The 22,894-nt window shown below is 41.9% G+C and overlaps 1 protein-coding gene and 1 long non-coding RNA gene across 8 annotated transcripts; both read left to right on the forward strand.

Annotated features, from left to right (window-relative positions):
• The first annotated feature begins 561 nt into the window (after positions 1–561).
• On the forward strand, positions 562–22,635 carry ena (enabled). 7 transcript variants are annotated; one of them, NM_001299673.1, is made up of 11 exons: positions 562–700; positions 1,137–1,284; positions 10,835–10,957; positions 17,664–17,985; positions 18,050–18,282; positions 18,713–18,965; positions 19,179–19,832; positions 19,904–20,062; positions 20,124–20,345; positions 20,406–20,523; positions 20,590–22,635. In NM_001299673.1, the coding sequence occupies exons 3-11, from the start codon at positions 10,953–10,955 to the stop codon at positions 20,616–20,618; spliced, it is 1,995 nt and encodes a 664-aa protein (NP_001286602.1). In that variant the 5' UTR covers positions 562–700; positions 1,137–1,284; positions 10,835–10,952; the 3' UTR covers positions 20,619–22,635. The 7 variants fall into 7 exon arrangements, with proteins under 7 accessions (NP_001286602.1, NP_001014536.1, NP_725857.1 ...); NM_001014536.2 differs by having other exon boundaries at positions 562–776; positions 18,725–18,965; positions 19,107–19,832; positions 20,590–21,528; NM_166329.2 differs by having other exon boundaries at positions 18,725–18,965; positions 19,107–19,832; positions 20,590–21,528.
• lncRNA:CR43399 (long non-coding RNA:CR43399) lies at positions 3,476–4,281 on the forward strand. The gene is made up of 2 exons (NR_048144.1): positions 3,476–3,806; positions 3,873–4,281. It is a non-coding gene; the product is annotated as a long non-coding RNA:CR43399 (long non-coding RNA).
• Positions 22,636–22,894: the final 259 nt, after the last annotated feature.

Raw genomic sequence — 22,894 nt, forward strand, 5'->3', positions numbered from 1 at the left:
AACATTTGTCTTAAAATAGATATTTGTGACATGCTGGGATAAATCCTCTATTACTATAATTAAATAAGTAGATGTTGTCATTTGTAAGATATATAAGTCGTAACAATTGAATAAAATTCCCAACGATATGATATCCAATGCAGATTTAAGAACTTAAGTTTACTTTCAAAATAAACAATTTGATCTTGTAAACAGGATATTTTGTAAAACCATGTATTTGAATATACAAAATTTTGAATCATTGAATTGATTTCAGAATCTAAGATTCACAAAATAAAGGGTTTATGTCGCGGCTATTTATTATTAATGAGAAAACATAAATTATATCGATAAGTGGACTGTAAAATCGAATTAAAAAAATTAAAATTGCGTACTAAATATTCCATTAGAATTCAATTTATGAATCTGAATATACATTTAAATCAAAATAAAAAGATTCAAAACGTTCTTAAGTGTGCCCAGACTTGTCTATGACTCACGATGGTATTTTGGGGAAACAAGATTTTTGAGAGAATTCACGGATGGTCACGAGCGTTCAACGTAAATAGTATACCACCATCTGGGCACACTGTCGCGAAAAACGAATCGAAACGGAACGCAAAGCGGACACGGACTGTTTTTTCCGGGAAAAACGCCGCCTTTCCTTTGATTTGTTTGGTGCTGTCGCGGAAATGACACCGCCAAACGCCAGCGATTAGTTGTGAGTGATTGGATTGAGTTAATAGTAATCGCAAACAAAAAAGCACGAAAACAAGTAAAGATCGCATAGTTTTTGGGTAAAAAGGAGCTCATCGAATAGAACATCCTCGGCTCGCGAAAAGTGTGTGTATGTGTGTGCTGGTGTACTGTTATTAACAAAAAATCGAGCAATCGCCCAAGTTGAAACTCTATTTTCGCGTCGACAGAGAGAGCCGAGAAAAATTGGTGTCTACTCCTTGAAAAGGAGTTTTTCGCTTCCTCCTCTCCCCCGCCCGCCCGCTCTCTTTCACTCTCACTCTCTCTCTCTCTCCCGCTAACTCACGCTCATAACTGTGTTTGTTTTGGTTTGCGTGTGGTGTGTGTGCAATCAAAAACCCGAAAAGAAGTCAAGCATTTTAATTAAAAATCTAAATCACAATTATTTTCTAAACCGCCAGAGACGTGAAAATTGCAATCAATCGCTCTCTTTCTCGCTCCCTCTCTCTTTGTGGGAAGCTGAAGAAGAAGCAGCAGCAGCGAAGCAGACGCCGCACACCAATACAAACGCATTTTCGCTGTGGAAACGGAATCAACCAAAATGTTGTGGTAAGTTTTTGTTGCTTTTCTGCAAGAATTTATTTTTAATCCAGGAAATGCACTTGATTTTTTTTCGATCTTATATGCTTTCCATTATAATGATATGTGCTGCTGTTTCATCTTCAAAAGCCCCCTTTCTGTTTGCCAATTTCCTCCTGCTGCCTTCTTCTTTAACTGCTGCTTCTTCTTCCTATACAAACACGCCCTTTTTTGCGCACCTCTCCCTTTTCCCTCGGCGTGCGTGCGAGTGTGTGTGTGCGAGGGCAGTTTTTAGATAGTTTCGCCAACATTTAAATTCGCTTAGATTTGCGCAAATTAAGTGTGGGCCCTTTAAAAACAGCTGTCGCTACTGCTCTTCTCTTCTTCTTTGCTTTTTGTCTGCACCCAAAACCTGTTTTCGATTTGTACAGGGGCGGGTGTGGAGTAAAGTTTTAAGGGATCCTTTTGTATTTTATGAAAATAAAATTTTATAAAGAATATCATATATTATGGGTATTTTAAAACAAGTTCTTGTAGTGGTGGGCCAATTCTTTATTAAAAAGTCACAGCTTTTACTAGTACTAATTTAATTTTTTTTGTGTTCCAAGAAGAAGAAACGGGGCAGCTATTCCTTTTCGACTCTGCTTTAATTACTTATTTAGCTCCCCTCTCTCGCTCTCCCCTTCCTTTGTTGTTGTTATTCCTCTTGTTTTGGCTGCAACTGCACTGCCTCTTCTTCTTCTTCCCGGGCTTCTTTCGCCGCAAAACAAACAAAAACCTGCCAAATGAAAAGGAGCACAAGGAAAGAGCGAGGGGCGCGGAGAGAGCGAGCTCCCAAAAAAAGAGAGAGAGAGAGATGCGCAGATTGTGCGGGTGGGGCAGCCTCGATTTTCCTCCTCTTCTTCGTGTTTGTTTGAACTTTAATTTATGCCACAGCTCTCCAGTCGCCGTTTCCACTTCTACTTCAAGCTCTGCCCCATTCCCCCCACCCCGTTTAGCCAGCAAACATTCAAATGTCAATGCACCAGCAGCCAGCAACTGCAACAACAACAGCAACTACTAACCAACCAAGACTGCAAAACTCCTTTAGCCCTGAAATGGCAGCCAACTTTGTCATGACTCATTTTTCGGCTTTTACGCTCGCCTGCCAAATGAAGCGGGCCAAAGACCCGACACAAACAAACACAATGCCACACACTCATAGGGCTCAAACCGAAGAAACCCGTTCGCAAATGGGCCGAAAATCAGCGTTTCAGGGCAAGCAATTCAATTAAAACCCCAACTTGTAACTTACTCAACATCAAGGTGGGTTATTATGAAAACCATTTGTCGTTGACTACTTAGCAATCCAAACTTTAGTTTAGTTTTATAACTTCGAAACAAATCTGCCTTAATATAATCAAGTGTTGAATATTTTTCATTTAACAGCAAATCTCTAAGCTTCTAATAAAGAAGATTTTCAACGAAAGAGTTTACATAGTATTATTATAAAAACCTGTATAGTTTTTCTCATTTGAATTTTACGCTTTTCTATGCAATGTTATAAGATTACCATATCTCGAAGCGCCATATGATAATGGAAGTAGGGGAAGTTCCATTTCAGTTCCAGAAATTTGCATTCAGCTTGCTACCTACCATTTATTCCTACCTCTTTCTTGGCCTACTCTTTGTTATGCTTCTCCCCGCTTCTTTGGGTTTCCCTTGGGCAAAACCGATTTGAAAACACATGGCCGCATGCAACGCGGATTTCGTAATTGTTGCATTAGAACGGGAAAGGTGTTGCGATAGAAAGAAAGAGAAAGAGAGAGCGAGAGAGAAAGAGGGTGTGACGACACAGTTATTTGAACACCGTTAGCCCAGTTTTCCAGCTGCTACTAGATAAGATAAAAAACTTAAGTAAACCCCGTCGAATGAAGCGGAAAACAAAACCAAAACACACATGTCCTCGCTTTACGATTCGCTTTTTGGTTAATAACAAACAGACAACATGCTCCCCCATTTGTAGTTGTTTTTGTTTTATTTTTGCTTGCCCCATTTCCATTTTATCAGCTTTAAAATGAATTACAGTCAAACGTCTCTAAGATGGACCATTTACTGTGGCAACTCCTTGAACTAGTTTTTTTTTTTAATTTTGTTGTATCTTCTATGCTGAATTTCTTGATTAAAGTTACCATGCCTTGTTTTAGTTGTCGAAGCTTTACTGTATTTTAAGTGAAATAGAGAGATAGCACTTCTTCCCTTGTTTACATTCCCTTGCTGTTGGCATTTTATTTTTTTTTTTGGCATTTTTACGATGACTAAATGTTTGGAACGCTGGGTTTTACGCAAAAAGTTCCAGGTATTTAAGGCGGATGCATCGGAAATAAACTAAAGCGAACAAAATACCTTTGAATCTGAATCATCAACTGGCCGCGTCAACTTTTCGTTTCTGTGAGTAACCTCGGGTGTCGTATCATTCAGCTTTGGGCTCAAGCGGAAGACAAAGAGCGAAGCGGAGAGGCTGATATGGTTGTCGATGCATTGACCCCTGAACTCTGAAAGAGATGTCTATGGTGAGCCACCCACATGGATGCCACAACAAATCCAATTAACATTTCCGCATTGTTGTTGCTGCCAAGGCCTGTTGTCCACTTCCACATCCCCATCCACAGACATTTCCTCCCACACTCCGCACTCGACTCGAGTCATCCAATCCCAACCAATCCGTTTCAATTCAGTTCGCATCGGAATCTGAATCTGTGTGTGAGTTATGGAGATGCGGGACCAACATGAAGAGCCTAGGAATCGGAATCTTGAGACATGTTTTTTCATCTGCCCGATTCTTTTTCTGCTGCTTAACCGCTAGCTTCCTTCCACTTGGCCAAGGAAATGGCTCGTGACACAGATCTTTTGTCTAATGACTCTATAACTAAAACTCCATGGAACCTCAGCAACTCTAGCCAGCAAGTGCATGGCCATTTCTCAATAAGTCAATTGTACACAGAGAAAAATTTGTGTTGTAATAAATACGTTTTTGGATTTATGAATGTACAGCAATGAAAATTTTATACTGAGATATTAGTATTATTTTACTTTGCTAATACTTTAGTATATTTTGTATGATATATGTAACATGATAGAAGATATGAGAATCTGATTAAATCTTCAGATTCCTTTCTTTCTAAATGAATGTTACATTGTTTTTGTTTCTCCCGATGCATTAAATATATTTATTAAACGCCGGCTGCATAATTCATGATCCACAGAAACGGAGACCGGCAATCGGAATCGGATGTGTGGAACGTGTTTGGGTTTTCTCATTAGGGGATACCCCTTTATGTGCCCCCATGCCACGCTGACTAATTAATATCTTTCACTTGGCGGCTTGTTGATTCAATCAATTGTTTTTGTTTATATCTCTGGATTTGTGTGTCTGTTTCGCCTCTTCACAATGTTCTGCGCAAATTCAGGAAATGATTTGATCTGATTTGATTGGATTGGATATTGCTGAAACTATAATATTTTGCATATGACTCACAAAAAATGAGTTATGCAGATAAAACAATCTTATCTTGATTGTACTTTTATCTCCAGTCATGGGAAAGCGCGGGGAAATGGGGGCATGCAGCTTAGGCGTCGTGTCAAGCGGCAATTAAGTAATAGTTAATGGAGGGAATTAGCGATCCAGACAACAAGAGACAGCTGTCATCGCAGAAAACTCGAAAGTAATGCAGCTATGTACTTTGAGATCTTTACTTTGGAAACGATGATACCCTGTAAGTGAAAAACACATAAGAGCACATGACGCTTTTTGAGATAGGAATGTTTATAAAGCTTAAATTCATTATCATCGCTATTTATTTAGCAAGAGTACATATTTGTTAGCAAGATTGTTTAAGCACACATTTTAACTAGACCACAAAAAAAAAAACAATAATGTGATTTAATAAACCTTCAGATTGTAGAATAATGTACACACCCAGCTAAGGGGTAGCCAATATTCTATCATCTTATCAAAAACTTAATTCTCTCTAAAGCTTGTTGCAATCGCAGCGCTGAAAAGCGTCAGCCAACTCGGATTAAACTTGAACATTCTCATACAAATGTGCCCTGTTTGCGTATGCATAAAACACAAATGTGTATATATGATAAATACGAGAGCCTATATATGGCATAAATTGCAGATATAACCGGAGCGCAAACTGCACAGATAAGCGGAAAATTCAGAAATGAAATTTCGCTTAAGTGGAAGCTTTCATTGTCTTTCGGATTCTTCTGTTGCATTTAGGTATACAACATACATATGCCAGAAAAATGTAAGCCATGAAATGTGAGTTGCCAGAGAAGTTCTCTTCTCCTGTCCTGAAGATATATATGTTTGTACATTTAATAAGACCTCCACTGTAGTTGGCCATGGGCATCGCACTTCGTACTTAGCCACGTTCTCCTCAAGCTGTTTGGCCTGGTAATTGCTCTGGCGTTTAACCATTTTTTACGGCCTAGATATTTTGCCACAACAAACAGAAAACGGCAAGCGGCAAAGAAGATGAAAAGCCGTGGAATACATGGACCTAGCCCACAGTTTCATGGGTTCCCCATCTTCATGAGCTCGTCTTCTGGTCCGACTACACTACTTCACGCTCTAACGCTTGGCTAGCTGTATATACTATATATGGTCATATATGAATATGTCTGCTTATTTATCCCCCTTTACAGATGCAGTGCTTCAGATATGCGAGCCATGTAATTTCTATGAGTTGCAGATTAATTAAAACGAAATTATGTTGTCTGCGGCTAATTTACAATTTACATTTCTTTAAACTTAGATATGGGGAGTGGGTTTTGAAGTAGGCTTTCTCGGTATTAACCGTATTTGGCCAAAAACCATAACATTTCGAACCATAAACAAGAAGTTTATTTTTGGACGCGCTTCTGGGAAAGAGTACAAAAAAAAAGCAGCAAAGCAAGAAAACTTTTTGTTTTCCGTTTCAAGGTAAATAACGATGTGAAAATTGATCATGAAAATGTGCGGAGCAAAGCAAAGTGCGCAAAAAAAATATTGGGTATATCAAGAATTCTTGGAACACCAAAAAAATAATTGAATTCTGTTGTGGGAGTTTTCATGTTGCAAGATCCTCCATCTTCAATCATTGACAAAAGCGAAGGCCCCAGAAATATTTCAGATAAACGCGTTATCTTCAAATGCGAATGCTTCCCTCTCGACTTGAAAACGGGAAGTGCTCCGCTGATAAATCCTCAATAAATATATACATAAGTTGTATGTTTGTCCCGAGTTGGAGGCTACTAAATATATGTGTAAATCTCTGCCAAAAGTGATTCCTAAAAAATACTTTTGGTGGAACATAATTATAGCAGGGCTGATATGCCCATTGCTTTTTTCACCAATCTGGTATGATGATGGAAACCGAATTCAAATCGCGTCAAAGTTGCAGGCGAAGTTGATTGCAAAGTCAATCCCGGTTTTTTTTTTTAACCCACCACACATTTACCCCTTTTGATCCCCTTTTTATAGCCCCCGCACTTTGTTCAATGGAATTGCAAGCACTTGAAGTGCTTCCGGTCTCTCGTTCTTCAAGTCTGAAGTTTCCAGCGTCGGCAAAACAACGAAAACGGGAAATATAAAATGCCAACAACAAAAACACCATCGCCGGGAAGTGAAAAGTGGGTGGGATTTTAGGGCTAGGTGCCGGGATTTCTTTCGTTTTCTTGTTTTCAACTAAAAGCTTCCACCTAAACTTCAAATTCGTACGCTGTTTTTTTTTTGCCTTGGTTGCAGTTTTTAAGATGCTTCTTGAGCGGTTTGCGGGAATGGCCCACAGGTGGCGTTGCATTCGTCTATCTCGCTTACTCCCGTGATCCATCCGTCTCGTTTTTGCCCCTTCACACATGCCTATCTTCCTGCACAATTTGTAACTTGAACTCTTGTTGGCTGCCTTCCCGTCCCGCTTCTATTGTTATTTCTCGCTCAATTGCAGTGACTTTTCCCCACCCTTTTTCTCTGCTTTTTTTTTACACATTGCTCCTCCCTTTGCCCTCCCACATTTCTGGATTTTATTGTACCCTTTAAAGGAAGTTTAACTATGATGGGAATTCTGTAGCTTAATTTTAAGATAGTTTATAAATATTGTTATATTTCTATGATATAAATATCAAATTTAACTTGGTGAATGATTAAGGACATTGATTGTCGGATAATTCTACTTTGCTCTTTTAACTAATGCTTTTCCAAATATTTTTCCTTAATGCGAGGGTATTTCATCTTCGGTTTACTAAACTATTCTTACTCACTCGTTTCCCTTTAGATTATATTATGATTATGATATTTTTATGATGCTCCCCACTTGAACTTTGTGCACCGCCAGCGGATTGTGGAAAAGCCAGTGCTGGAAGGCGGGTGGTGGGGGCGGTGCTGCATTGTCACAGAATTTGTGGGCACCACACTCTCCATTGTGCCAGTGACAGTGTAATAATTTAATAGACTTCCCCTTTTGTAGTGGAAAATGATTCTCTGGCCTTTTTTTTATCAGCTGGGAGAACATAAATTCCTCAACAACACCGACAACAACAGACAATTGAATCATTATTCAATAATTATCGCTGACAAGAAAAACAAAAAATGATTTGCCGCGCTCCATTAACTTTACGCTTTGAAGCAAAACGCCGACCGAAAAAACAACTTGAATGTTTTTCCAAATATGCCAGTTCCACTCCTCGATTTTTCGCCACGAATCAGAGCGAAGATCGATCTACGATTTAAGTAGCAAAGACTGTCGGCTGTACAGGGTTAATTCCTAGACGACAGCCACGCCCACAATCGAAAGTCACTGACCCACAAAAGTGATTACCTAAAACAAAAGGGAAAAAACTTGCAACATCTTTGGCAAAATTAATAACTTGTAGATATGTTTTTAATTTGCAGCTACTGCCAAAGGCGAACCACACACAGAAAATCAAGAAGCCAAGACACGCTGAAGAAGAAGCTCATGATGATAATGATGACTTGCCGGTTGGCTAGCCATGTTTTTTGATATGCCTGGGAATTCAGGTCAACGGGAAGACACAGTTGTTTCCTAAACTATAGGTCTCATTCTTCTGCGAAGCAATCCATCCCAAAGCATCCATCGATTATCGCCAGCTCCTTTCGCAAATCGATCAATTAGATCTTTCAGCGGGCAAGATCACAAGTACCGAAGTGCGACCCAAATAAGCATTAAAATTGTGCAGTAATTCCATTTTGGCCAACACGTGAGTGCGCACAGGTCCCAAAACCCCGCGGCCAAAAGTCCCTACTCGGGAGTTCCACAAATGAGTGGAAAAAAAAGCAGACAAAGCCTGGCCCCAAAACCAGTTACCAGCTCCAACTCCGAAACACTCCCCTTGGGGCTGAAAATAAAAAAAAAACAGCAGCAGAGGAGACAACTGAAATTACCGCATAAAGCGAGTGGCATGAAGACAAATGAAAGGGGTAGTTTTGGGGGCAGGAAAAGTTAGCCGGACTTAATGAGGATTCGTTGCGACTTTTATGAGCTGCAAGTGAAAAATGAATGGAGGCACTGAGCCAAAAAGCCAATTTGAAACCTTAAAAAAGCAACACAATAATTATAAAATATTATATAAATCATTCTAATAACTAATAGTAAAGTGTGTATCACTTGTGTAAAATTCGTTTTAAAAATTCTAAAAAATGCCTAAACTGTATTTTTTAGTTACTGTGTAGTAGGTGAAGTAAATTGCAGGAAAGGAGGAGTCAAGGGAGCATATAGGGTTTCTGGGGAAGGACTCAATGGTTCTTTCTGTGAATAGGACACTAGAGTGGTTTCGTTCGGGCTGACAAATTGTTAATATCACGCGAGGAGGGAAATGAGTCAACTCCTAACCCACTGACATCATCGGGAGTGGTGAAAATTCCAGGAAAAACGCTTTAAAATAAATGGTGTCTTAAAATAAAAAAGTGTTTAGATAAAGAGTGACTTAAATCGTATTCTTGTTCTATTACTAAGACTAAATATTATTGTTCTTTGCATTTGTTTTGGTAAGCAATTGAGCTGGTCAACCGAGATAGGCGCTAGTCACCCTTGAAACCGGGTTAAACATCGAAATTTAAACCGTGTATGAACTCTGATCCCTTAGAGAACTTCCTCCCTGCTGAAACAGAGAGCCATTCTAAAGTGTGCAAACTCTTGGCCGGGGGTTGCTGTCCCAAACCAGACGAGTCCAAAACCACCCTTACCCCAAATATTTTGTTGTATTTCCTTATCCTCCCTTTTTGCCTGCCGAGTGCCAAATATTTCACTTGTTCTTCATTTCTGGCTCTCCCATGCTCTCTGTTTGTTTTATTTTGTTCAGGTTTTTATTCTGGATAATTGCCCAGGGGCTTAATTTTCGGTGGTGTGTGCTTTTTTTTTGGCAGGGGGAAGCGGCACATATGCGCCTACCACCCACAATGCCGCCCACACCTTGAAGTTGCCCTTCAATGGCTTTCTTTTGTTTTGGAATATGCGAAAATTAACTGGTAAAATGTTGGCCCATCAACACGGGGGTAACTTCAACATTTTCCAATTAAAAAAGTCACCCAACTCCCACAGCTTTTATTTATTTATTTTATTTTTACTGCAGCTATGTTGCAACAACATTTCCGGGTACAAAAAAAAATTGAAACTACAAGTGCGTGCTTTTGAATTAAGGTTTTTCCAGGCGGAATTCTATGACGTAAGCGGTGGGGTTTTCAGGGGGCAGAGCTTGGCAGAGCGGAATGGGAATGTTGTGGGGAAAACTAGGTCAAAATTCTTGGCCCAAGATGTTGCCGCGGGGGGCGTGGCAGCGAGGGGCGGCCCAGATCTTCTTTAAAGCGCTGACCTGATTTTTTATCCGTCTCTCTAAAATGCAAATGCCTCGTTTCATTTTACTTTTGTTTATTGCGGCTTTCATTATGACTAGTGTCTTTTGTCAATGACCAAAATAATGGAAAGATAGATGGAAAGAAAAAGTCAAGCAATTCGTTTCAGTTCGGTTCTAATACCGAGTTGATTGTTCTGCGCGGGTTATTAATTCATCAGACCAGCTTTCACTACCGTCGATGGTTAATTGATGGGTTCTATAAACGTTGCTGTTTTCAAGGTTCCCAGATATCGATTTATCCACGGGAGATATTTTGCGGAACAACTAAGTTCCCTACATTTTGAGTCCAAGTGCGTTGACCTCACATTTTTCATACACTTTTTTTTTTGGCTGCTTCCAAAGCAATTGCCTCATTACGCGAATGCCGCATAAACGATGTGGCCAATATCAATTCATGGCTGTTCGGTCAGAAAAAAGGATGGACGACTCGATTGGTTACCAATGGAGCGCGATAAGTGGAAAAAAGGGGATACAACTACTTTTGCAAACGGCACTCGTTGGATGGAGGAAATTGGCAAACTTGTGCTCTTAAGGAAAGGGGGGGGGGGAATATTCGCATTGATTTTCCCACCAAAAGAAGTGGTATCTGTGGGATACACGTGTGCCTGCACTTGATTTACGAGCTGTAACCGTAATCGTATCTATATCTGTATCTGTATCTTCTTCTTTTCCGGTCTTGCAGATCTCATACCCTTGAAAAGCCCAAACACTGGAAGCGAATTTTCCTCCACAGCAGAGAACCGAAGAGAAACGTGAAAGCTGAAGGCAGCAGCTAGGAAAACAACGGAAACCAAATTGCAATGACGTAAGTTTACACGACCAGAACATTTGACAATGAATAGATACAACACTCACTCACTTACTTACGTATCTGCCAGATACAAGTTATGTTGTCAATCGCTTGTGAAGGACATTTCAATTAGACAAACGACAATTTCTGACTTTCATTCAAATTGAGTTCAATTCACATATGCTCTTCGCATTTACTGAAAGTGTGATTGCCACCTTAAAAGTGATTGTCTATGACATTTGTGGGTTTAACTTTTTGGCAGAATTGTACATGCATATATTATAGGTTGTTTTTTTTTTCAATAATCAAACGACGATTTTATGCTTTTATTCAATTTAGTTGTAATTCCCTGGCCTTCGGCATAATTTTGTTTACTTGACACCTTAAAAATTGATGCCTGCAAAATTTATGGGTCGACCTTTTTGGAAGCTCATTTGCCAGAATTTATGGCTAACCCAAACCCAGTTCCTTGGGGATGGGGGGCGGTTAATTTTCGAAAAGTGGAGCAGCTAGCTGCTCGCTTATTAATCCCCATAATTTGTTTGGTCTAAAAGCGGGGTGCGGCTTCCCATTTGGGGAGTTTGCTTGCTTGCTGAAAAGCTGGTAGAACCACCATACCCTTACGATAAATGAATTGTGAATAAGCAAAAACGTTGCAAGTTTGCGTTTATTTAGTTTTTCTGCCTTATTTTTTTTTTTTGGGTGTGTCATCATTAAAATGTTGTCTCCAAGGAAATCCGGTCAGCTTAGCCAGCGAGTGCTTTAAACTTAATTTGTGCGCAGCTTTTCCCCTGAATTTGTCCAGTTCGCTGAATATCCCAGTTGAAATTCCGCCGCTCAATGGGTAACATCTGTCCCACGGAGCCGCTCGATGGAAGTCTACCGAATAGGTGAGGAGCAGATGCATCTGGCGCCTGTTTATTAAATGCGTCTATTTCGATCAGTGAAGTGCTCCCTAATTGCAGTACCATAATTGCCGGCTTATCGTGTGCATTAATCAAATCGAATTTCGGTGAAAGAACCGTTTTCGAAAAAAAAATGAAAAATCCTCCAAGAAAAGTTCTTATGTTTACCGGTACAAAATGAAACGAGTTCTGAGTTTACCCGGTCTTATTTGTGTTTGAGTTTAAGTCACCACGAATGTGGATATATGTAAATAAGTAAATATGAGTGGTTCGTCGGAACGTTCAACGTTAATCCTTTTGGCTACGAGCTTGATTGAAGTCGGTATCCATAAGCTGAATGGATCCCAACATATCGTCGTCACCTGTGCCAGTGGAATGGAAGGTCTGCGATGAGGTGCTGCAATGTGACCCAAATCCAGGCTTTGGTCGGTACTTATAAGTTAAGAAAAAAGTTGGTGTACAAAAAATGTGAATGAATGTATTTTAGATTAAATTTTTACCATCATAAACAAATTCGTTTACAGTTTCCTTTCTGAATTTGTGGTTTGCAACACCTTATAAGATCAACATAAATGTTGAAACTAACTGAGCACGGATTTTCTCGCAGTGCAGGCACGGCAGGAAGCGCTCCTCCCGTGACGAGTTCATCGCGCAGTGATATTCGATATTGATTGAGACCCCCACTTGTCCCCCAGCACTTCTTGATGTTTGCCATGGGCAAACTGTTTTGAGTCTCCTGACTGCCTGGCAACCTACTTTGTGACTCCGCTGCTCACATGTGTGGGCCCTGTTTGTTTTTATGATTTTTTTTTTTCCAGTCCGATGTCTGCCTGCGGGTCTTTATGGACAGCCATATGGATTACTCCAGTACTCGCATTCGTAGTGCCCCTTAGAAATATTTAGTTGCCAAATCATTTAAGCCGCGGCACACGCTCTGGTCCAAAAAAAAAAAAAAACAAAACAAAAATGGTAAAAAAAAAAAACGAACTGAACCATTCTGACAGAGCCATTAAAGCTAGCCGGTAATCGGTTGGCTCAAATCAGAGATCGGTGAACCACCAACAGCCACTACACAACCACTTACAATGGGCCACAATAATGTTAATTGGAAATAACGTTTAGGAATTGTTGTGGGGCAAAAAACCGAATCAGACTGAAACATAAGCCAGCGAGTCAGAAACAGAGGCTCAGATCTCTGAGAGCTGAGTGCTCCAAGTTGAGATAGACAATGTTGTATATGAATTTTTCATAACATGCTACAAGCTGTGCCTCCAGGTACCTCCCCCCCCCCATTTCCCGCCGCCGTCGCCGCTTTTCGCCGCCAAAGAACAGTTGAAATGAAGGAAACAAAAACGCAGCGAGCGAGGGAAAAATACTTGTAATAGTCACTCGAGGGGGAAATATAAATTATTGAGCTCGTTTCTTAAGTAATTATCGCACTGACGGACGGAACCAACTTACTGAATCACAAACACTGACCGAATGACTAACTGGCGGATGGACAGACTGACCAACTGGTTAAACGACGGTCACGAGACGTCGGCGAGGCTTCAAGATTGCCGGCAGAAAAAAGCCTCGGGCGCAACTTTGTAAGATTCGAGAGCTTATCGCATACCCTTCGAAACTGCATAAGAAATTTGAGATGGAACTTGCGCAATTTCATAGCTAGGCGAAAAGTTGTAAGGGTATGCCCTACAATTCATTGTATCATTGTAGCTCTCTGAAGATATTGCATATTTTAGGGAAACTGCTTGAAACTCTGTTTCAGTGCCTGAAAACTTCTCAAAATATAAACTTTTGAGTATTAAAATAAAATCGCCTTTCAATAATCTGAATCTTACATCCTTCCCTCAACGAAAATCGTGTAAAACGAGAACGTTTTTTCTCAATAGGTTCTATGCAGACTACTTGCCCTCACGTCTTTTAATTGTCATGCCATTTGGGAATCGTCTGAAGCGACTGTGAGTCAGGTTGTGGTCTCTCCATCTACCTGGCCATTATGCTCGGTTCCCAGCTCGGGGTCAATCCAGCTCAACATCCATAGCACATCTCATCATTTCTCATTATTTTATTGACTTTGAAGTGTAATTATTTGCCTTTTAGACGAATTCAAAGCGCAGCAGCCGCTAAAATGAGAGAAAAATACAGATTGTGAGCCGATACTCAGTTTCTCGCTCACGTCTTTTCTGCTCATTCGCCTTTAGATATATTTTTTTTCTCGGCTTTTGTTTGTCTTGGCCTCGACTGAGAGACCGTTTCGGTCTCTGAGACCCAGTCGCGATCTCGGTCTGGATCTTGGCTTTAGTCTCCAGCGGGTCTTGAGTGCGTTCAGACGTGTGCAGCTGAGATCTTGGAACGACGAATGGTGATCGGTGATCTCTGATCAGTGACCAGTGGGCAGAGAGCGAATAGCCAAGATCCAAGAGCCTAGGCAAACATAAATACGATACATCCGATCCGATCCGATCGTTCGGTTTCATAGTGTGCTTAAGTGTGGGATCGATCGTGGGATCTGTTTAGTGTCTGTGACGCCTCTGCAAATATTGGCCAACGGTTAATGGCCATGAAGAAGCTCTACGCGAAGACCTCGTTCACCAGCAAGAAGCCATCGAGTGCCGCCAATTCCACTCCGATATTGGCCTACCACCAGCAACAGCATCAGCAGCCGGGCAATGGCATTTGCGAGTTCCAGGTGGTGGCACCTGGTCACTCCGGTGAGCTAATGATACGCCGCAGCCAAAGTATGCACCACAAGATGTCGCCTCCAGTCGGCGGCCTGGGCTCCAAGTCGGAGTACTACAGCATTGAGGAGCTGCAGGAGCTGGATTTGCTGGACTATCGTCATCCCATGTACCATCATTATCAGCAGCAGGAGCTGAGGCAGCGCTACCATGAGCACGAGCAGTTGGTGCTGCAGTTACCCAAGGCTACTAGTCCAAAGGCAGGACCCATCTATGAGGCACCACAGAGATCTCAGCAGCAGCAGGATCAGATGTTGTATGTACCAACGGCAGCGCAAAGAGATTCATCATCAAGTGCTGCAGCCACATCTATAGCCAGCTCATCTACCCTAACTTCATCCCCATCGCCATCCTCCTCTTCATCTCTGATCTTTTCCACTTTGCGCAAATGCGTTTCGCCCTCGAATCCCTCGGTGAATCCGAACCAACCCTCAAAAACTCAACCCTCCAAACTGGGCTGTTCCATGTCGTTTTCAATTAGAACGACAACGGCAACAGCAGCCACAGCCGCAGCAGCAAATGCAGCAACAGCAACACTATCGACACAGCAGCAACAACAGCAGGCACAGCAGCAACACAAGCAACATCTCTATAGCAACATACATCATTATCTGATCCGACAACAACAGCAGAAACAACACTACACATTACAACGTCGCCATAATTCGGTCAAAGATAAATTCATTGGGGGCATTACAACGATTTTTGCGTATGTGTAACCCACTTCCCTATGCGTCTGTCCTTGGTTGGGTTCTGTAATAATTCCCATATTTCCCCACTTTTCTCTACTATACTTCTTCAATCTCAGCACGTAGTACTTGGCCCTGGACTTTTGAATGCGTTTTACAGCTTGGTGAGATCGTTCGTAAATCAAAGAACTCTTAACCCCCACAGAGCAGCCGCCGTCGTACTCTCCGGTTTAATCATAATTATAATTTAACGCCAATTAAGCTGGAAAACGCTATCGTGTGCACACGAATCTGCATCTTGCACTCGGCTGCAGTTTAAAAACTTAAGCTTAACGCACGAATAAATCCCCAAGGCATAGAAAATTTCACCTGCCACATATTGAAAATGCTCCCAAAGCGATTTTCCAGTGGCTCAATTATATTAGCATCCCATTTAACTGGCCATTTGCGGGGCACTTTTCGATTTTCATTTGGGTTTTCCACTCAGCTGCACAGCGCAAAAAAACGATTAAGATGTTAGTTTTTACTGAAATATTTAATTGCTTTCTTTAACGATTAAAATACTATGTATCACATGTGTCGATTTTACGATTCATGAACTCATTTCCATTTCTTTACAATCTAATGTAATTAAAACAGTCGTACAGTTCTATGATTGTAGCTTAAATCTCGGAATTGGCACGTTTAATAGGCACTTATTACGTGTAAAATCGAATGAAAGCATTTATGCACTGAATGTTAGTCACAAAATGCATTACTAATCCCAACTACTTTGCTGCTGCGAACTACTGAAATAATTTTAGTTGCATTAAAATTGTTTAAAAGAGTACAACACTTTTACAAAAGCAATTCTTTTGCTCACTCCGACTTCCTATAATTATTTTCGAATATGTAGTATCCAATTTATGAGATATAAATCGATTCGATTGTAAAAAACAGAAATTTAAAAAAACTGATTGACCGCTATTGTTTCGCAGTTTCTCATAGTGTGCAGAAAAAAAAAACTTCACTTTCGTTGCCACGAATTTCGATGCAAATCAAAGCGGACAGGCTCATAAGACTTAGCTCCAAACTGTCGGTGGTTATATAAGGCCCTGAAACGGCGCACAGCTGTGCCAGCCGCCAGAGTGCGACTCGGATTCGGATTGAGATTCGTCCGTCTGTCCAGCCGTCCGTACCGCCGATCTGCGCACTCCATTTAAGTGCAAAACTACTTGCGGCTTTTGGCCGGGCCAAGTCTGTAGCGAGAATACTGCCGACTCGACTCGTTTGGCGGCTGCTCTCCGTCATTATCTCTATGTGTCCCCCAGTAACACACAACTCGGAGCAACTTGGAGCAACTTGGAGCTGCTCAGGCAACTTGGAGCGGTGCAGGCTAGCAAAAACAAAAAAAGGGGCAGAGAAAAAAAGAAAAAAAAAAAGAACGGAGCTATAGGATAGAAAGAACACCACATAGCCAAGTTGAGCAAAAGGCAAGGCAACTCGTCATCGCCTTTGCATTTTTCCAATGAAGGCGTTCATTTGTCGCTGGCCATGTTTACTTCACTGGCTGACTTTAATTGTCAACTCAACTGAGTGTCCCGGGGGGAGAAAATGCTAAAGGTTGAATGCAGCATATACACGTTCATATTAGAACTTTCATTAGAATCATTTAATCGGTCCGTGCGACTCGAGACGATCATCTGGCTGGATGACAGGTGTGCGGGCATACAAAGAAATGCATTGCACTTCCTGTCCTGAAACCGATGGGATTAGAGGGGAGTCGAGGGTATACATAGATCAAAGCCCTTGCTCACTTGAGGCGTGTGAAAAGTCTGGAAGATCACGGTGCAGTAAAGTGCAGTTGAATGAGTTCTTCAAGGGGCAAATTGTAGAGCCGATCTAATGATCTGAAAACGACTGCTCATTGCGACATTCTTTCTGGGAAGTCTTAATCGAGTCTAAGAAGTTTTTTTTATTATGACGGAAAATCGATTTCTATGAATATATGTAGAAGCTTTCCATAGAACAATATATACTTTTTACTTCCAATCCCACGAAAGCCATCAATAAATTTGTATCTCTTTTATTGAACTCGTTTAGTGCAAATAATAAAGTTGCCAAATTTGACTAATTTGTTAGCACAACTTCCGTTTCGTTTCCCACGATCTTTTAAGACTTTAAAAGAGTTAACATCATAAAATGGAATTTTTGTACATACATATATGTTTCTCGCACATTTTCATATCTTTTCTTCTCAAGGCAAGGGCTATTCCCTATAATAAATTTTCAGCTCGAACTTCTTGAAGTGTGTTAAGTCCTCATCATTTCCATACACATTCAAGGTTCCATTCCATACCATTTAAGTCAGCCAACTAACCATAATATTCACACTTATTTCTTGCAGTGAGCAGAGTATTATCGGGGCGCGGGCCTCTGTGATGGTGTACGATGACAACCAGAAGAAGTGGGTGCCATCGGGCAGCTCGTCGGGATTGAGCAAGGTGCAGATCTACCACCACCAGCAGAACAACACGTTCCGTGTGGTGGGACGAAAGCTGCAGGATCACGAGGTGGTCATCAACTGCTCCATTCTGAAGGGACTGAAGTACAATCAGGCCACGGCAACATTTCATCAGTGGCGCGATTCGAAATTCGTTTACGGCTTGAACTTCTCGAGCCAAAATGATGCGGAGAACTTTGCTAGGGCCATGATGCATGCCCTGGAAGTAAGTATATCTCTTTCACAACCAATATCTGTATCATTCGCTAACATTTGAATGTCTTTCTCAGGTGCTCAGTGGTCGCGTGGCGAACAACCCAGGTGGACCGCCCACAAATGGCAATGGCTATGAGGAGGACATGGGCTATCGCACGATGACCAGCGAGGATGCAGCCATACTGCGTCAGAACAACAGCATAGGTGGGCACGTCACGCCCTCGGCCCAGACGCCCACCTCGCAGACCAACCAGAATAACATCCCCCAGAGCCCGCCGACGCCCCAGGGTCATCATCGCACCAGCAGGTAGGCTCCATTTCCATTAATTGTGTTGGATACGGCATGCTCATTGCTGTGGAAAAACCCATTAGCTTAGACTCGATTGATCTAACCATTCAAGAAATATTCAATTTTATGAGAATAAGTCATTAGCACATATTGGTCGGAAGGAACATCAGTTTTCTTTGAACATTATAAAGCTGAAAATCCGTGGTTGTTATAAATGAATCCTAAGATCAAAAATTTCATTAGTCTTCAGATGCAGATACATTTTCTTGCAAGATATGTAATGTAGGATACAATTGTAGGATTGCATTACGCAAGTTGGGAACAATTTCTATCCACTTACACATGAGCAGTAGGGGCCAACACTTTTATCCGAGTTCTCGTGTCTCATCTCTCATATCACTCATTGATCCATCCCCATCCCACGCCGAACCTTTGCTCACCCAAAAAGGAATTCCCTCAGCGCCCCACCGGCACCACAGCCCCAACAGCAGCAGCAGCAGCAGCAGGCGCAGCAAATGGGTCAGCCAGGATCCCACTATGGACCCACTGGAAATGGACCCACTTCGAATGGCCTGCCACAGCAGGTGAACTCACAGATTCCGCCGGCACCGCAGCAGCAGCCACAACAGCAACAGTTTCAGCAGCAGCAGCAGCAACAGCAATATCAGCAAATGGTCCAGGCGGGCTATGCGCCCTCTCAGGTGAGTTCGATATGCTATAACCTCACCCCGTCCCAGTTTCCTCATGCGGTATTTCTGTTTCATTTCATTGGCAAATTGGCTTGATCCTGAATCTGAATCTCCTGAAAACCCCGACACACCACCACCATCACACCCCAACAGCAGTATCAGCAACCCCACTACGTGCTCTCCAATTCTAATCCCAATCTAACTGTGCACCAATACCCGACACAGCAGGCGCAGCAGCAGCCACCGCAAGCGCCACAGCCGCCGCTCCAGAACGGTGGAATGTACATGGTGGGTCATGGTCATCTACCGAGCTCCGCGAGCGCCAACAGTGTTGTGTACGCCAGCCAGCAGCAGATGCTCCCGCAGGCGCATCCACAGGCACCTCAGGCGCCGACGATGCCAGGTCCGGGCTACGGTGGTCCACCAGTACCTCCGCCCCAGCAGCAGGCAGAGAATCCGTACGGTCAGGTACCCATGCCGCCGCCAATGAATCCGTCACAGCAACAGCAGCCAGGTCAGGTGCCTCTAAACCGGATGAGCAGCCAGGGTGGTCCAGGTGGCCCACCGGCTCCTGCTCCGCCCCCGCCACCACCCAGTTTTGGTGGAGCTGCTGGAGGAGGACCACCACCACCAGCCCCGCCACAGATGTTCAACGGCGCACCGCCGCCGCCAGCCATGGGCGGTGGACCACCGCCGGCTCCACCGGCACCGCCAGCAATGGGTGGCGGACCACCGCCAGCACCGGGCGGACCAGGGGCACCACCACCACCGCCTCCGCCGCCGGGATTGGGAGGAGCGCCTAAGAAGGAAGATCCCCAGGCAGATCTCATGGGCTCGCTGGCCTCCCAGCTGCAGCAGATCAAGCTCAAAAAGAATAAGGTAAAATATCAATTTATTTAATTTATACAACTTGACTAAGCATTGTATTACCGTTTATTTTTTATTTTTAGGTCACCACCTCTGCTCCGGAGAATAGCGGCAGCAGCACGTCCAGTGGCGGCAGCGGCAACTATGGAACCATAGGACGAAGCTCTAATGGCATGGCCTCCATGATGGACGAGATGGCCAAGACGCTGGCACGACGACGCGCCCAAGCAGAAAAGAAGGATGTAAGTCAACTTTGTTTAACTTATTCCATAATCAATATCTTAATTCGTTGGCATATTGCAGCCCGATCCTGAAGCCGAAGTGAAAAAACGCCCCTGGGAAAAGTCCAATACACTGCCCCATAAGCTAAGCGGCGGAGCTGGCAGCGGATCTGCTGGAAGTGGCCATGAAGGAGCGAATGGTAACTCGGGCGGTGCTGGTAGCAACACAACGAACAGTGGCGGCGAGTCCCCGCGACCCATGCGCAAACGATTCGGTAGTGCCAGCGAAGAGACCATTCTCAAGGTGGGTGATACCAAGATCATGGTCACGTTAGAGTTCTGTAACCTTTTATCCCTAAAGCAGGTCAATGGCGATGGCCTGTCGCTGGCGCTTTCCAATGGCGACTTGGACACACTGAAGGCTGAGATTGTGCGCGAAATGCGATTGGAGATTCAGAAAGTCAAGAACGAGATAATAGATGGTACGTGGTATAGTATAGGCATAGGAAAATTTTCAATTGACACGGATTTTCCAACTATCCTTGCAGCTATCAAATCGGAGTTTAATCGCAGATAGATCAAAATGCTGTCACGATAAACGCGAATGTGTACCAGGCTCTATCCAACTCAATGGGACTAATGGGACGAAGATCAGGATCAGAATCATGAGACTGGAGAGGACAAGGAGCCGGGCGTGTAATTTAAGGCATTCGCGACATATTCGATGATCGAAGCTCGCAACATTGCCAGAATGTTGACGATCGATCGACGAGGTGATGGCATGTGCATAGGCATAAATACGCATATTTATGATGCATTTGCTCTAGGTTAACACAAACATCTAGGCTAACAAAAAAAAAACAAACACACACACACACACACACAAAGATGCAGACGATGAGGAGAAATTTAGTCAAAGTAATTATATTTTAATGGGAAGAACTGCTTACCGACATCTATAAGTTATGTAACTAACTCTGTTGTACATTATTTTGCATAAGTCTATAAGCCAATTTTAGTGTGAGAACAAGAGAATTGCTTGCAATCTTCGGTATATCGTAATCATCCCCCCCTTTTTTCGTTTGTTCTCCATACTACCCCACCTCTACCTTTTAGTTTGTTATGCTCGCCGGGATTTATCTATTGTTTCGTACCAAAAAACAACAAAATCAAAATGAACAACGTTTGTAATTATACATAGAACGTATCTCTCTATACACAGCCACAAAAACATGCATATATATATATATATATATATGTGGTTTAATATATATGGACTACTCATTAAACTAACCTAAAGGGAACTAGTATTACGACTCAAAAACGAAATGAAAACAATTCCACAAACGTCATCCATCAAAGCTCCTGAAAAAATGGAAAAACTCCACGCATTTCCTACAACAAAACCACAACATTTTCCTAAGCACACGATCTCATACGACTCAATTTAAGAACCAGCAAGTCTTCAGCAAATCAGAAACATAAACAAACAAACAAAAAAAAAAAACAGTTCAAAGCGGAATTGAGCGTGGTGTTCAGGACTCAGAGTTAGCTCGAGCAACTTAGCATTAGTGTCACACGAATAATTACTGCGATCCAGCGATCTATACGATCTATACAGCGAAATTAGAAAGCTAAATTAACAATCGACTGCTGCGTATTATACATATTAATAATACTTATAAATATATAAAGGAACGCCCATAAATAATGTACACTCCCCCCAGACTCGGCGCAAAATGCCGCTCCTGAACATATGCGTACCAATTCAACTTCCATATACGACTAAGACTAAATAGCGAAATTATTGAAAGATAGCAGGCCAAGCAAATCGGAAAAAAAGGTGGATCAGATAGTGGGAAAGCGGAAGGACGAAAGGAAGGACACGAGGCGGGAGCAGAGGAAGGATAAAGGATAAGAAGAGTTTAGTTCTTAAGCATAAAGAAGTGAAATTGTTTATTAAGTGGACAAAAATTTATTTATACTGAAAAGTGAAAGCGATAGAGAGTGGTAGTTGTGTATAATTCGAATACATATATACATTTTAATTTTTTGTAATTTAACAATAATTTATATTGACTGTGCGAGGTTGCGTCGATATATGATATATATGATTATATAGAGTATATGAAATACCTAGTTATATGACGGCCACACACACGGTCCGGTCCGGTGTGTATGTAAATGTTATGATTTTTGTATTTTTATATATGATCTTTGCATTGCGAAAACAATGGAAACAATTTAATATTAAACACACGTAAACTATTTTAAACGAAGCAAATGAAAATCGATGCGCCTTGCAGTGGGCGCAACCTTTTTATGTATTAAATTAAATATATTATACACTTATATACAACCAGAATATTCAATATACATACAAGAGATGAGGAAACGATGTAGCAGCCAGCATTGACTCGAGATCAAAATATATATTAAAAATCAGCAACGGATTCACTTAGATCGTTAAGGGGCGTAAGTTATAGAAGCGGCGGCGATCGGGAAACGAAGTAGAAGCGCAAAAACATTATATGCATATTCAACAAAAGAACGTAAAGTGAAATAAACAGCAACGTTTGTATGTAAAAAAAAAACCAACATTTGTTTCAATTTTCTACATTTATGGCAGTAAAGGTCTTGGACTATTAGGCTGCTATTTTTCAGATTTAAAATTATTATATTATTTATGTTTGAATTTTGCAGTTTAAAACGAGCTGCTTTCCCGCTAAAAATGTTTTGAGTTTAAAGGATTCTGCGGTTTGGATTCGAATCATAGTATATGGAGTTGCCACAAAATCTATGTGTTGCTTTATCGATTTTTCAATGTTGAAACTTATAAACATGGATACAATT

The sequence above is a fragment of the Drosophila melanogaster genome, chromosome 2R (assembly GCF_000001215.4).
Source record: "Drosophila melanogaster chromosome 2R".
NCBI classification, from domain to species: domain Eukaryota; kingdom Metazoa; phylum Arthropoda; class Insecta; order Diptera; family Drosophilidae; genus Drosophila; species Drosophila melanogaster.